Source organism: Chelonia mydas, chromosome 1, assembly GCF_015237465.2.
Source record: "Chelonia mydas isolate rCheMyd1 chromosome 1, rCheMyd1.pri.v2, whole genome shotgun sequence".
Lineage (NCBI taxonomy): Eukaryota > Metazoa > Chordata > Testudines > Cheloniidae > Chelonia > Chelonia mydas.
In genome coordinates this window covers 128,892,234-128,906,642 of record NC_057849.1, presented here as the reverse complement: position 1 = coordinate 128,906,642, position 14,409 = coordinate 128,892,234, and the positions used below count along the sequence as shown (strand labels likewise).

The 14,409-nt window shown below is 38.7% G+C and overlaps 1 protein-coding gene across 2 annotated transcripts in view; it reads left to right on the top strand.

Moving 5' to 3' along the window:
- The window catches only part of ANOS1 (anosmin 1), a 175,900-nt gene that overhangs the window by 148,807 nt on the left and 12,684 nt on the right, over window positions 1-14,409 (top strand). For both annotated transcript variants that reach the window (XM_037899891.2, XM_037899902.2), the window contains exon 10: window positions 13,211-13,305. In XM_037899891.2, the coding sequence (XP_037755819.2) occupies window positions 13,211-13,305 (95 nt within the window). The remainder of the gene's footprint in view (window positions 1-13,210; window positions 13,306-14,409) is intronic.

Genomic DNA, 14,409 nt, shown 5'->3' with positions numbered 1-14,409 from the left:
AAGTGCCTACCATATAGGGTGCTTTGTGGATCCTTTGAATTGAAAGACAGTTAAACTGAAGTAAAATATTGGTATAAAGACTATTTTTATCTGTAAGAAACCCTTTTATTTTAAATAAATAATTACATTAAATCTTCTCTCAATAAAACTTAAAACAATGAAATGTCGTTCACGTAGTATATTAATAATCATTAATAAATAGTTGTTGTATACGTGGTTACAATGAGCTAGACCATTCTGCTGGGCAGCTTACTGATGTGTAGATGCGGGGCAACCACAGCTTTGGACTTGTGAAGTTTCCTTGGATTTCTGTCTGGAAACCAGGTTTATTCTTCAACCATGGATCGATCTATCTAAGAATTGCTACTGCTGCCCATGACTGTAGTATCTGAGTATCTTCTATGTGAAATAGCTTAGCAACAGTAGAGTCCCTAGTGGTTTTTATAGTGTCTCTGGCTCTTCTCCTTTCTTAGGATTGTTCTTTTTTTTGTTGATTTGTTTGTTTCAGGTCTTTTTGTTTTGTCTTTGAATTTTGGATTTGTTGTTGTTGTTGTTGTTCCCACGGGGGGAAGTGCTAGATGGGAGTGCCGGTGTTGAGAAAATTGTTTTTATGAACTGCAGGGGTTTTCAACACTAGTCCTGTGGTTTCCTGGAGGCACAGGCCATCCACGCAGAGACCCTCTAACTTTCTGGTGATGTTGTTGCAGCTGTCCGTGCAGTCCCAAACCAGCCCACCATAACCCCACACAGAAAACCTATATCCCTCTGTGGCACTTTCAAAAGAGTCTTTGTGGGCCAAGGGAAGAGAGGAATGATGCAATGAAGACTAGACAGCCTCCTTCCATAACCTGACTTCTGTTCTGTCCATCCCAGGAAGTGTAGGGGATAATACATTATTTTACAACACATTTATTGATGGCTTTACTACACCCTCCAGTACATATTTCTATTTATGATTTCAGAGCATCTAATTATATATATATATATGCATGCCAGTGAATGCCAGAAGTTGGAAGGCCAGATTGACTTCTCTGGACTCGATCTTCTCCTCTTTATGGGCCTCATTCTGAGTGTTCCATTAATATCACTGAACTTGGGGCATGCAAGCAATGTAGGATCTGGCCTTCTGTGTTAAAATAGATCACTTTTTGCAATAATATTCAAGCTGAATGCCATTTTATGATGGCAATTATACATGCACTTCAGGATGTGTGTTAATGGGAATAACTCCCATGGGATCAAAAAAGAGGAACTTTATTCTCTATAGATCAGTGGTTTTCAAACTTTTTGTATTTGTGACCCCTTTCACACAGCAAGCCTCTGAGTGTGACCCTCCCCTTATACATTAAAAATGGTGTGTGTCGGGGGGGTAATTTAATTTAATGGGGGCAGGGAGTTGACAGCTCTCAACCCCCATGTAACCACCTTGTGACCCCCTGAAGGGTCACGAGCCCCAGTTGAAGAACCCCTGCTATAGATGTACTTCAATAATTCTCATCGCTTACTGCAGTAATTCTCATCAGTGAGAATAACATACTGTAATTTAGTGCAATGATTTCCTTCCAATGCAAAATGTCGCAGTACTGTGTCCTAAACCCATTGCTGCAACACAATTGATGTTTTAGTGGCTCTTATTTAGGGATAATACAGCTATTTTTACTTAGGCAAACTCCCATTCAATCAGTATTCTGCCTGAGTCATGACTATAGCATTTGCCCCATATTAAACATCATTTTATTGAGTTCATCAGTTTTTCCACTTAGTGTTGAATTTTTTACCTCTTACTTTTGCTTGAAAGTATAGATGTTTAAAAAATATTTGTACTTGGCTTCAGATTTGATTCTTTGCTTTAATACTTACCAGAAATGCAAAGCAAAGCATGTCTTAAGAGGGATTGAAGCAGGGAGGGGCAAAAAATCTCTCCTGCTCTGTCTGATAAATCAACTGAACAGGAATAATCAGTTAAATTACAGGGAAGAATAAAACACAGGGCAAGGCAAAGCAGATAGAAAGCTGCCACAAAAGATTTTATAACCAGATCACTGGAAAACAAAACTAGCTCTTTCTTAGTGCAGGAAGGTAAATGAAGTGACTGTTTGCTTAGACGGTTTGTTTGTAACAGGTCATTTTCATCCTGTAGGGTTAAAAATAATGTGAATGCTTCCCAGAATGATCTCTACCGGGCATTGGGTCCAGTCCTGCAACCCTTCTATATGCAAGCAGTTCCATTAAATTAATGGGACTATGCAAAGTGAATAAGGATTGCCGGATCTGACCCACTGGACAATACATTTGTTAGTGTGGGGAAATCAGCAGTGTTAGGCATCGAGAAATTATTTCAGTTAGTAATAATTAATGCAGGAGGGAGATCAGTGTTTGAGTACATGGCTATTTATTAATTTATCATGATACTTTTTTATACTTCCTCAAACAATTACACAGTTTCACTTTAAAGTATCACCTTGGTCCAGATACTTCCCTCCAACAGGAAAATATCCCTGTGAAATAACAGCAAAGTTTAGGGCAGCACATTTCCCTCACATCATCCCCATGAGAGCATGGGGACAGTGATCCTATGGAATAAGTGTGTGTGTGTCTGTGTGAGGAACCTCCAGTACCACTAAACGGGGTGGGGGTGGGGTTGCCCCAACTACAGGGATCACTGAGACCAGCTGTGTAGAAATTCCCCGTACACATTGAATAATTTGTTTCCCAATTAGCTTACATGGTGCTTTTGGCTTCCTCATCACTGCTGAGCAATCCTGCCTTTTCCAGGAGGAGCTAATGTGATGATGGAGAAATTAATGCTTATTTACCAGCATTAATCTCAGTGGGAAATTGCTAGGGCATTTAAACAACCTGGGCCAAAGGGGCATTCTGCATTGAGCAGCTTCTGCCTAGCTCTGGGTGCGTTGGTGTTACATAGTTCCAGAACAAGTGCAGAGCCCCTCCTGTATGTTACTAGTGTTGAGGGACTTCTTTGAGTGTGGGTATATGAGGCATACGCAGCACTGGCACAGCTACCCTCCCCTCGTTGGCCTTTTGCTGCCCTCCATTCAGAGGAAGGAAAGGGGAGCATTCAGCCAACTATGGTTATATTTGTTATACTTTTATAAGCTAAACAACACTCAAAATATTTATTTCCTATATGCTTAAATTCTGGGTGCCTATCCCTAAACTTTAAGTGCTGGCAAAACTTAAGATCCACCTGGTGAAAGCCATGAAACAATAACATATAAGAGAATTAATAGTAAAACAGATAGTATATAAGTTGGATGTGTAATTGATGGATGAGATGAACAATAATGGTGAAATTCATGCTTCCCAGGTGAGAAACACTGAATGCAATACACCCACCAAACGGACAATCCCCAGGACTGCAGCAAAATCTCTTCATGGCCACAATGGGCTGGAATAATGTCTTCAGATTTCAATACCCCCTACATGGAAACAGTGCCCCTTGCCCGTGATTCAATCCCAAACCTCCTGTCCACACCTACATAGCAGACCTCTCATCCCTGCCTGCATATTCAGCATGGATATAGATGCTCTGTGCATGTCTGTTTCAACTGTGGCTTCCTTGTATAATCTCATCCCGGGGGTAAGCAGTGCTGGAGACTCTTCTCCAGTCCTCCATGAGACTGAACCTCACCCCAAACTATAAGTAGTTGTGAAAGACCATAGGCTTCAATCCTTCAACCCTTTGCCCATATTTAACTTCACTCCTGAGCACCAACTTTTCCTTTTCCCTGGGGGTGCTCCACCCCCGTTGCACCCTGAGGCCCCGCCCCCACTCTGCCCATTCCCCTAAAGCCCTGCCTTCACGCTGCCTCTTCCTGCCCCTGTTCTGCCCACTTCTCCAAGACCCCACCCTCACTCCGCCTCTTCACGACCCCACTCTGCCCCCTCCTGGAGGCCTCCCTCCACCCTCCCTCAAGCCCCTCCCTGAGCTGCCAAACAGCTGTTTGGCAGCAGCACTGTCTCCTATCAGCTGATAAGCAGGGGTGGCAAACAGCTGTGGCTGGTTCACTATTTCTTTTCCATGGGTGCTCCAGCCTTGGAAAACCCATGGAGTCGGCGCCTATGCTCCCAAGTGTAGTAGTCCTGTTGATTTCTTTTACATATTTCCAAGGATCTCTATTGCTACCAACTTCAAGAATATAATTTGTTTTGAGTAGAAGTTTGAACAGCACAATTTCTTTCAAGTTTACATTAAAAGATCAAATAGAAAACAGAGGGCAAATTAAAAACAAAACAAAACATGCCACGAGTGTACTCCAGGGTGTGCTTACCATACTGTGGAATTTTATAAGATTGCTGACAAGACATGCAATGTAACATTAGCTGGGAAATTTCCAGAGAAGACTCATTTTAACAAGGAATTAAAAAAAACCTATGTATTGGCTAACCATTGAACAAACTGTTTGCCCAAATTAGTTAGTTTTTTTCTACTGTTCAAGAAAGACGGGTATGTTTCCAAAAACATCATCTTTCTTTTGCCGCAGTAACATCTGTTTATACAGGTTTACATTTTTCACTTTTTCAGATTCGTTCTTGTCTAGTTAACAATGATCAGGTCTCTCTATAAAGTGAATTCTTCTAATCACTGTTAAGCCACATGTGAAGATATTAACATTTCACTCATTTGGAGACTCGGCCTATTAGTAGCAGTTAACTAACCACCTTGACTAAAGGGCAGATTTTCAAAGGTGTTTAGGCACGTAAAAATACAGATAGTTCCCTAGTGGGATTTTCAAAAGCACCTAAGCAATGAGAGTTATGTGCCTAGTGAGATTTTCAAAAGTATCCATCTGTATCTTTAGGCACCTAAATACCTTTGAAAATTTGGCCCTGAGTAGTTAGCCTGAATCTTAGCTTCATATGGTACCAGACATGGAAAAGTGCGGCATTATAGTTTCTATAATCGGCAGAATTTCCCTTTAAAAATGTGGGGTGCCTGTGGACATTGCTGGCAAACAGAACTCTCAGTAAAATATATTGTTTTGTGTACTCTACCAGGCTCACACCAAATTCCTGAATGCAAATACTGTTAATCATCAGTGCAGTATGCGTCCAGATGTGGATACACACATTGTGGCTTGGGCCCATCTTTAAATTACACACTTTCCATTAATGTCATTCTTTGAAGGGAATTACCATTTTATTATCCAAATGATGTGTGAGAGAGAGAGGGAGAGAGAGAGAGTGTTTTAAATGGCAGAGAGTTCAGAACCAAATTCTTAACAATTTAAACACAAACACTAATATTCCATATTAGATCAGGAAACTATAGATTACCTTTTGAAAGAACTGTTTATTTGAATGAAGTTTAAATGCCAGCCAAGGGTTCTTTTGGTGTTTATTTTCATTGTGCTGTATGAATAAGTGATCATTAAAGGTGGAGTGTTTTTTTCAGAGCTGTCATGAGAACCATAACTACGTAACAATAAAATCCACTGCTTGGCATTTTGGAATCTTTACTTCTTATGCCATTGGATGGGTAAAGGAACAAACAGATAAACTGTCATGTAAATGCAATTGCAGGAGAAAACATACCTAGGACTACATAGGAGGTGAAAAAAGAGGAGAGGAGCAGCAAAATTTTTGCAGGAATGTAAAGGACTTTTATGGGGATCTCCTCCCCACACCTCCACTCCCCGCGCACACACACACACACACACTCTCTCTCTAAACCATTAGGACAGTATAGGACACACCTAAAGGAAAAGAGTTTTTGTTACGTGAATATTAAGATTAGGACCTCATCCTGAGATATGTTCCACAGGGGGATGTCCTGACTATTACCGGAAATGCCATTGAGAATTCAGCCAGTGAATAGATTCATTTTTCCCTCTGAGTTTCAGTGCCCTAGCTTTGGAATAGAGTGTATAATGTTTGCAAAATACACCATTTCACAGGAGACATAAAAAGGCCTGTTTGCTTGCAGTCTCTAAAAAACCCACAGCACTTTTTGCAAGAAGAGTGTTGTAAACTTTAGTAGGACAGTAGTCAAATTCCAGATTAGATACCAGTAATTACATTCTGCCTGTCTTCAGTTTCTTCACTCTCTTTCTTAAGCCATTTTATAGCGTTTCTATGTTCTGTCAAGTAGTTGCGACTGTGTGGGTCACCATAGATTTAGCTGCTTTTAGCAGTGGAGAGAAAAGTAGATAAGAGGAACAACATAAATGAATAAATAAATACATAAAATCACATGTATTTACTTGAACTTTATCCATGTTCATGCCTCTTCTTTACATTTGCTTTCCAGGCGCATTACAGCAGTTGAGTTTTACTTATACAAATGCTCATGAAAAGTAAATTTTAAGCTTCCATGTTTCAGTATTCACCCAGGGCTGAAGCATGGCCCAGCTACCATGGTGGCACAAAGGTAAAAGATGTCTCCTTTCGCCTATGCACCAGCTACTGATATCATGAGTAGCGATGTGAGTGTGGAAGCAGGTTCCACGGTGCCACTATGCCTCCTCCCTGTGCAGGAGGGGTTGGGCAGTGAGAAGAACCTTGGCTCTACTCCCTCCAGCCCACTCAGCAATGTAGCTGCCTTGGCTTACCAAGGGTTGTATGCTGCGAGGGAATGGACCTGGCACAGTTTTCTCCCTCCCTCAAGTGGCAGAAAGTCAAGAAGAGAGTCTATGACTTGGAGATTCAGAATCACCCTCCTAGGCTGCTCCAAGGGCAGCATAACACTGTGTTGCTCTTGATGCTGGGCAGATCATCATGTTACCATCAGCCCTGTGAAAATAGTACATTCTATATAGGATGGTGGAATACTGCTCATCACAGCATATGTATGCAGCTCCCCAAATTTCTTGCTATAGCACTTGCCACAGAGACAGTTAAATAAGCTAGAGAAGTCTTTAGACAAGCCCCTTTCAACTAAGACTTCACCAGCTTGGTGTGAATGTAATTTTGTGATGTGCAGTTAAATTTAAAAACTTTAACCAGTCAATAAATCTTGCAGTCATCTAATTTGTGTAGAAATAATGCCTTGGCATAAGTCTGCGTGATCCAGAAAGGAAATTGTTTAACTTCCCTTATCCTGTTTATCTTCTACCTCTTTCTAAGAGACTCAAAGCCCTAGAGACATGTTCAAGCCCTTCTCCTGTTAATAAGATGCATACTCCTCCATGACGTGATCCTGCCAGAGGCCAAGCATTTTGGCCATGATCCACTTAAGCACATGCTTAACTATTGAAGTCAACAGGACTGCTCACATGCTTAAGTGCTTTATTGAATCAGGGCCAAAGTGCTCAGAATCTTGTAGGATCAAACCCCTAATAAGGGAACAAAAACCAAACCACATCACTTATGTGGCTAATCACAACCAATCAACACCTTTCAAATAATATGGAATACTTAAAGCAAACTATTTGTCATCTATCTATAGAGTAAGGTACACACACAACAAATGATTTGAGTAATTCTGAATATGGAATAAATTAAAGGAAATTACAGTCTGCCTGTTTCCAAAAGTAGACTGAATTTATTTTTACATTATTCAATGTAAATAATTTGCTCAGCTCTGATAAATATCCCTTTAGCAACACAGTCTGTATATTTAGCTAGTTACATTTGTCTAATTTGTTGGGGTCCTTTGTGATGAAAGGCACAACATATAAATACACAGTATTATCATATACTAAAACACTAATTTGGCTTAAATTTGTTACTTGTACTTGAAACATTCCAAGTTAGATCTTTTCATGCTACCCCAATAAAAGCTGCTTTATTTCTAGTTTCATAGTCTTCATTTGATGTTTTTTTTTAAACTACATGTAGGCACATTTCTTTCCACTGTGAATTATCACCCACACCACATTGTTCCAAATTCTCTGGCAAACACAGAGATCAGTTCAGTGTTAGTGTACAAGGGGGATCTGTAGCTGAAGCTTGAGTTTTCATTGGATTTAAATCTTAGACTATGCTATTCTTGTTGAAATCTGCTTTGAACTATATAATGGGCCAAATTCTCCCTGTGCACCAAACTTCAATTGCCAAATTTGAACAAATTTTATGTAAATCTTTTGAACAGATTTACATTAAATGTGTGCAAACTTGGCAATTTAAGTTGGGTATGCAGGGACAATTGGAATTCAAAGGAAAGTCTGCAGAAAACTACGACTGGCTTTGGTGAAACTCTGAAAACTTAAGGTGAAAGTTTTGGAGGTGCTAGCCATACAAGCCGTAGCCTGTCACTAAGTTCATTGTGTTCAAGCAAGCCTTGTCTGATGGACTCTTTCAAATAAGTTTTCACAGTCCATTTGCTCATAAACAAATATCCTCATATGGAGAGCAACAGTATCCTGGATGGCACTCATTAGTACTCTTGCACCAACATGTGTCAACAAACATGCACAGAACTAAATAATAATAATACTAAGCCCCACCTCATATATAATGCTTTTCAGCCACACAGCTCCAAGTTCCTTACCTAGGAGGTCATTATCATTAACCCCATTTTACAGATGGGTAAACTAGAGGGCACATAGATGAACTGACATGCCCAAGATCTCCCAGCAGTCCAGTGTCACCACTGGTAGTAGAACACAGCATTTCCAAGTCCCAGTCCAGTGCTGTATCCACGAGGTCACATGAGCTCAAATACAAGGAGATAAATACCCTTTTAACTCTATAGGTGATCTCTCAGCACAATAGTGAGGCGCATTGGCTTGGTGGGGTGGGACTGTCATACTGCTACTGCCCAAGCTATACCAATACCTATTCTAGCTATGCAAAAGACTTCAGTTTCCTAGATTGTTGTCCTGACACCTTTCAGCAGCAAAACATACACTGTACCATAGGGAAAAAAGCATTTGAGGCAAAGAAAGAAGTTGTCTGCAGTAACATGATAGAAAAAATAAATCACATTTGATAAATTATTCACATTGCCAGTGTCAGGAGGAAAACATATCAGAACAGAAACATGGAATATGTTGGCAGAGAAAATGAGTAGAGGTTACTTATTTTGTTAAGGTTTTTTACTATTTTACTAAGGTTTTACTATTTTAGTATGGTTTTTTTACTATTATTTTGTTTATTTTACAATAAACTTTAGAATCATTTTAACCAAAAATCCCAGCTGAGCAGTAGTAACAATATCAACTAAAATTGCTTTTGGTATTCAAAATAAAACTAAGAGCTTCAAACACTGTTTTGAGATTACAAGATTTAGCAGATGTAGGATATATGCCTACAGGTCTGGAGTTACCCATATCTAGCCTTATTTAAATAAGGTTTTAATGGTTTAGGCAAAGCATGCCAACCTGGGTGCCTAAAGTTGGGATTCTAAATCCATATTTATGCTCCTGAATAAAAATGACCTGAGTCTGAAAGTTGCTGAGCTCCTGGAGCTCTCCAGGACTTCAGTAGGAGTTAAGGTACTTGGTAAAGATGCTTGAAAAATGCCAATTATTTGGCATTGGGAATTTAAATAAAAAATCTTCTTTTCATTTTTGTCACTATTTCCCATTGATTACTCAGTTTTTTTAATGAAAAAAACCCTGACGTTTTTGGGTTTAAAAATGTTAAAAAAATGTTTTCTGTTTGTTTTATGTAAAAAAAACCCAGAAAGTTATGTCTTTGGTTGGTTGGTTGGTTTTTTGCTTTTTTGCAAAAATCTAAATGACTTTTCATCTAAAACTTTTCAATGGCACCTCTGAAAATCAACTCACTTCTATTCAGGCATCAAGGCACGGATATAGGGCACCTATTTAGGAAAGCTTTTAAGCACATGCTTAAATCCATCCCAATTCAAGGTAGCAAGGCAGCAGTCTTTTTGTTAGTCTCTTTAATTTCAAAAGTTATAGTTACAAGGAATAGCAAGGCTTTCTGCTAAAATTAGCTATGATAATGAAAGAATCCTGCTGCATATTGGGTATTCTTACTAATTTTAACTTCACAAACAACTTTTCATATGTGACTTCCAGGCATGCCTATGGATTATAGTGAATTAACTTCAACTGTCTATAATTCTGAATCATGAGCCTTGGTGACTCTGCCATTAGACTAAACAGCAGCTTGAATTGGTTGCCCATTGCATTATCAGCTAGAATTACTACTGCCATGTTTATAGCTGATAGATGAACAAAAAAATCCAAAGAAAAGCACAGTAGTGATCTCAGTAGGGACCAATCCACATTGCTGATGGGAAAAGCTACAATAGGTTTTTCTTTTGCATTAAATCTCACAGATTTATACTACCCATAGATAAAAACCCTAGAATCATACGATTTACACTCACAGTTAGCACCCTAATAAAGAAAAAGGAAATGTATTTTCAGAGGTTTAGAAAAGTTTCTGACTAGGTTTGGCTTTCATATCTCAGCTACGATAGATCTATTTGTTTTCAAATATATTAGGATGTAGTTATTTTTAAAGGTGATGTTGTTACTAAACGTGTATCCTGCATAAACAAAGCATGATTTTTTTTATATCTGTTACTCTGCCAAAGCAAAAACATCCCTCCAACCATTGAAAAAGTGCATTGCTAACCTAGAGAGACTGTTTTTCCCTCCCACATTTCAGTTTTCTATCCGAAATCATGGATGCTATAGAGTTGTGGTTTGTGTTGGTGGGTTTGGGGGTTATTATTTTTTATTTCCTTTCAATCTTCTTGCTAGCCAAAATGCCTGAACTCTTTTTTTGCTTAAACTCTCTAAAAATGTCCAGAAACAAGACCTGGAAAGTTTTAGCCCCAAACGAACAAGTTTAGGAAAATCAGCTCAATGAAAAAGGCCCTTTAGAATGGAAATACAGTGAGTAACCTTAACTGTATCTATTACTATTCATGCATTCCAGCCATGACTGGTTATATATATGTTGAGACAAGTAATTATAACTGTTTATAAAACTAAAAAAAAAAATGAAGGAATATGGTTTTGGTGTGGCAGTTATGTCTAGGTAATCAGGTTGTTACTGGGATATGAAATGTGAATGATAAAAAAACAACAACAGAAAACATGAGTAGTAATTAGAGATATTACAGACTTTCTTCACATCAGCCCAGCAACAATCTCATTTGAATCCAGCAGCAGGAAGCCTCTTGGAAAGTTGTACTTTGAGTTCACTTCTTAGCTTCCCCACCCATGTAGAGAGACAAAGAGGTTGCCACTGCCTGAATGGATAGGCAGGAAGGAAGGAAGGAATGAGGTGTGAGCAGGGTACGTGTATGCCCAGGTGGAAAGATCAGATAACAGGTGGGGAGCTGGACAGAATCCCACAGTTCCCATAGAATTTTCTATCTGGCCAAAACCTGGAAAGATATTTAAATATTGTGTTGAAAGCCTAATTTCATGAGATTTCCAGTCTGAGGATTAGCTAAACTCGAGACTGGTCAGTTAGGATACTTAACCAAAGCAAACTTTTGAAACCTCACAGTTCATAGAATCAAAGAAAATGTAGGACTGACATGGACTTTGAGAGGTCACCAAGTCCAGCTCCATCTTTCGCTGGTTGTTCATATGGAGGTGTTCAATGGTCTATTTGAAATATTAGTGGTCTTCTCTGGTTCTTGGTGGACAGGTGACCAGGCCTCCCTCAATCTGTGACAAAGCCTACAGCAATACTTTTATCTAATGACTAGAGAGTGTATTGAATTTAAAGTTTGAATGGCTCTATAAGTGGTCTGCCTTGTGTAAGTATACTTTAAAAGAGTAAATTTTTGATGATCAGAAAGTAGATCAATAAGAAGATTCACTATACAATCATTCAGCAGAGACTTCAGATGGTTAATAGAATAGCACTGAGTTTTCAGGTCTCTAGATGCCAGATGATGGACTGCATGTCCTATGTGTTTGTCTCAGGAGAGGGAGCGAACAGAGAATAGGAAATAATTGAATAAATCAGAACAGATGAAATCAGATGAGACCTACTTGCAGATGCACTGTGAGTGTGTATCTCCCTCTGACAGGTACGTCTAATGGCAAAGCCACAACGGTCAGATTCAAGTGAGAACACCTACCTTTTAAAAAAATATGCGAGAAAATTATTAGAACACAGTTGACTGTTTCTTCATTCATTTCTTATTGAAAACTTTTGAGCTTCGAGAGCAGTCATGATAATAATTAGCATATATGTTGTTATGAAGACAACAGCTACAAAAATCCATTTTGAGCAAACTTCCAATCAGTCTTTCTTACCAAACTCCATTTGTGCTAGCTTCAGAGATCACTTATTTTGTCTTTAATTTGTAATTCCTCTCTTCTGCTTCCAAATTGCTCATAGCAGTCTATTGCCAGCTCAACCCTAACGCCATCAAAGGTATTTCTTTTCCCTTCCAGAAAACCATAATCATGCACTTGACATGAGTAACTCTGTCATAACAAGTTAATTACTATAAGAGACATTTAATGTTTATATCCACTATACGTAGAAATATGAATACTCCAGGAAAACAACAAGATGCATTTGTACCACCATGTTGCGTTTTCTTTCTCAGTTCTTCATTGTTCTTTGTTTTGCCCCAGTCTGCTTTATCATACAGTCTGCATTGAGAGGACTGGTTATAAATTTTATGCCTGCCACTACAATTCTGTATGGAGCTCTCAAAGAATTTTTACTAGAAATCACTCTGATAATTAGGGAATTGCTGTTGTAAAGTCTGCACCATTGAAGTCACGGAAGTTTTGCCACTGGTTTCAATGAGAGCAAGATCAAGCCCTTAGTATTGTTCCTAAGAGCTGTGACTAGATTTTCGGTTGGCTACATGTGGAGGCGGTTTCATGATACATTCTGAAAGTATAAGGTTCAGGGAAATTTTCACACATGTCCAAACTCAGATCTACCGAATGGTGCCATGCAGCAGCGTTGCAATGTTCTGACAACGTAAACAGTTACAGACGGTTGGCACTGAGTCATTCCCATCATTCCCAAGATATTTGGCAGCATAAACCATGGGGATTTTTTCTCCCTCCCACTTAAATTTCTGCTAAATCCCCCCCCACCCCCCCTTTTTTTTTTTTTTAGTTCATCCTTACTGTGCTCACACATGGATTAAGTTATTGACATGTTTAATATTCTCTTCTTTTTGTTCATGGGCACTTTAAGTGCTTTTGAGCAGCAAGGAACTGACACTTCCAAAGTTCTTAAAATCCCTTGGTTTTATATCCAGAAAAGCCAGGAAAGCTGCAGATGGCTAAAGCATAACTGTAATGTATATTTTCCTTTTTGTATTGCTGTTTTGTTCATTTAGACACTAGTATGAGTCGATATCACGTCCAGTGGTTCCCAGAATCCTGTGTGCACAATGAAACTAAAGGGCCTGAAAAAGCAACTGGCCTGACCTATGTAAGTTGAAATTCAGTCCCTTGCTTAACTTGAAGTGGTTTTCAGTCATTGGGGATGGTGGGAAAGGAAGAGGGAAATGATATGTAATAGCATGCAGAATGTTTTATACCTGTCATTGGTACAGTAGGAGTGGGTTTTTTTTTACTTCACTGCAGATTAGTGATATATTTGGCTTTGTTGATTTAACCAACATGAAAGGTAATCTAAATGAATGTACTGCATTCAAATGCTTTACATGGGTATCTGAAGTGTTCATATTACACTACAAGGCAAACCTGTTTGTACAATGCTTATTTGTACAAAGCTTTGTATATGCTTATACAGTATCTAGGTCAACAGGGACCTGATCCATGATTAGCACCCCGGGAACCACTATTATACAATTACTGAATATTAATCTAAATAAGCAGCTAGGCTTGTTTTCAGACATAGAGAGGATCCATATGCAAGGCTCCCCCTGAGAAGAGTAAGAGATGAAGAAAAGAGCCTCACATGGTAGATGCTAGACATTAATGCTGGAAGGTGTAAAGATATCACAGTGATTCTCCATCACTGGCAATTTTAAAATGAAGATTGGATTATTTTAAAAATATATGCTTTAGTTCAAACAGGAATTAAATTAGGGGAAGTCGTATGGCCTGTATTATGCAGTAAGTCACACTAGATGATCACAGTGGTCCCATCTGGCCTTACAGTCGATGAGTGGTGCAGTATAAGAACCTGAATAGAAGAGAGAAAGATTCTAAATTACTATAGTTCTGTATAATTAAATATTATATCCCAATTATATTTTAGCAATGGCATTTCTTCCTACTGAATGTATTATCCAATCTAGTACCACTCTAATCAAGTAATATGTTATACAAATATTACATTACTGAAATGTCAAGTCAGTGAATAATGAAGGAAACTCAGTATAAGAAAACGTGATCAGCCTTTCTTTTTTACCCTGTGCTATAATAAGAAGTCAACTCACTGAAGTTAATGGCAAGTAAAGTGAGACTAAATCAAAGGGAATAGTTGTAATTTACTGCTATCAGAGAGTCAAATACTGTAGATGGATTTAAAAAGAGGATAGATAATTTTGTAATCAGTAACAACATT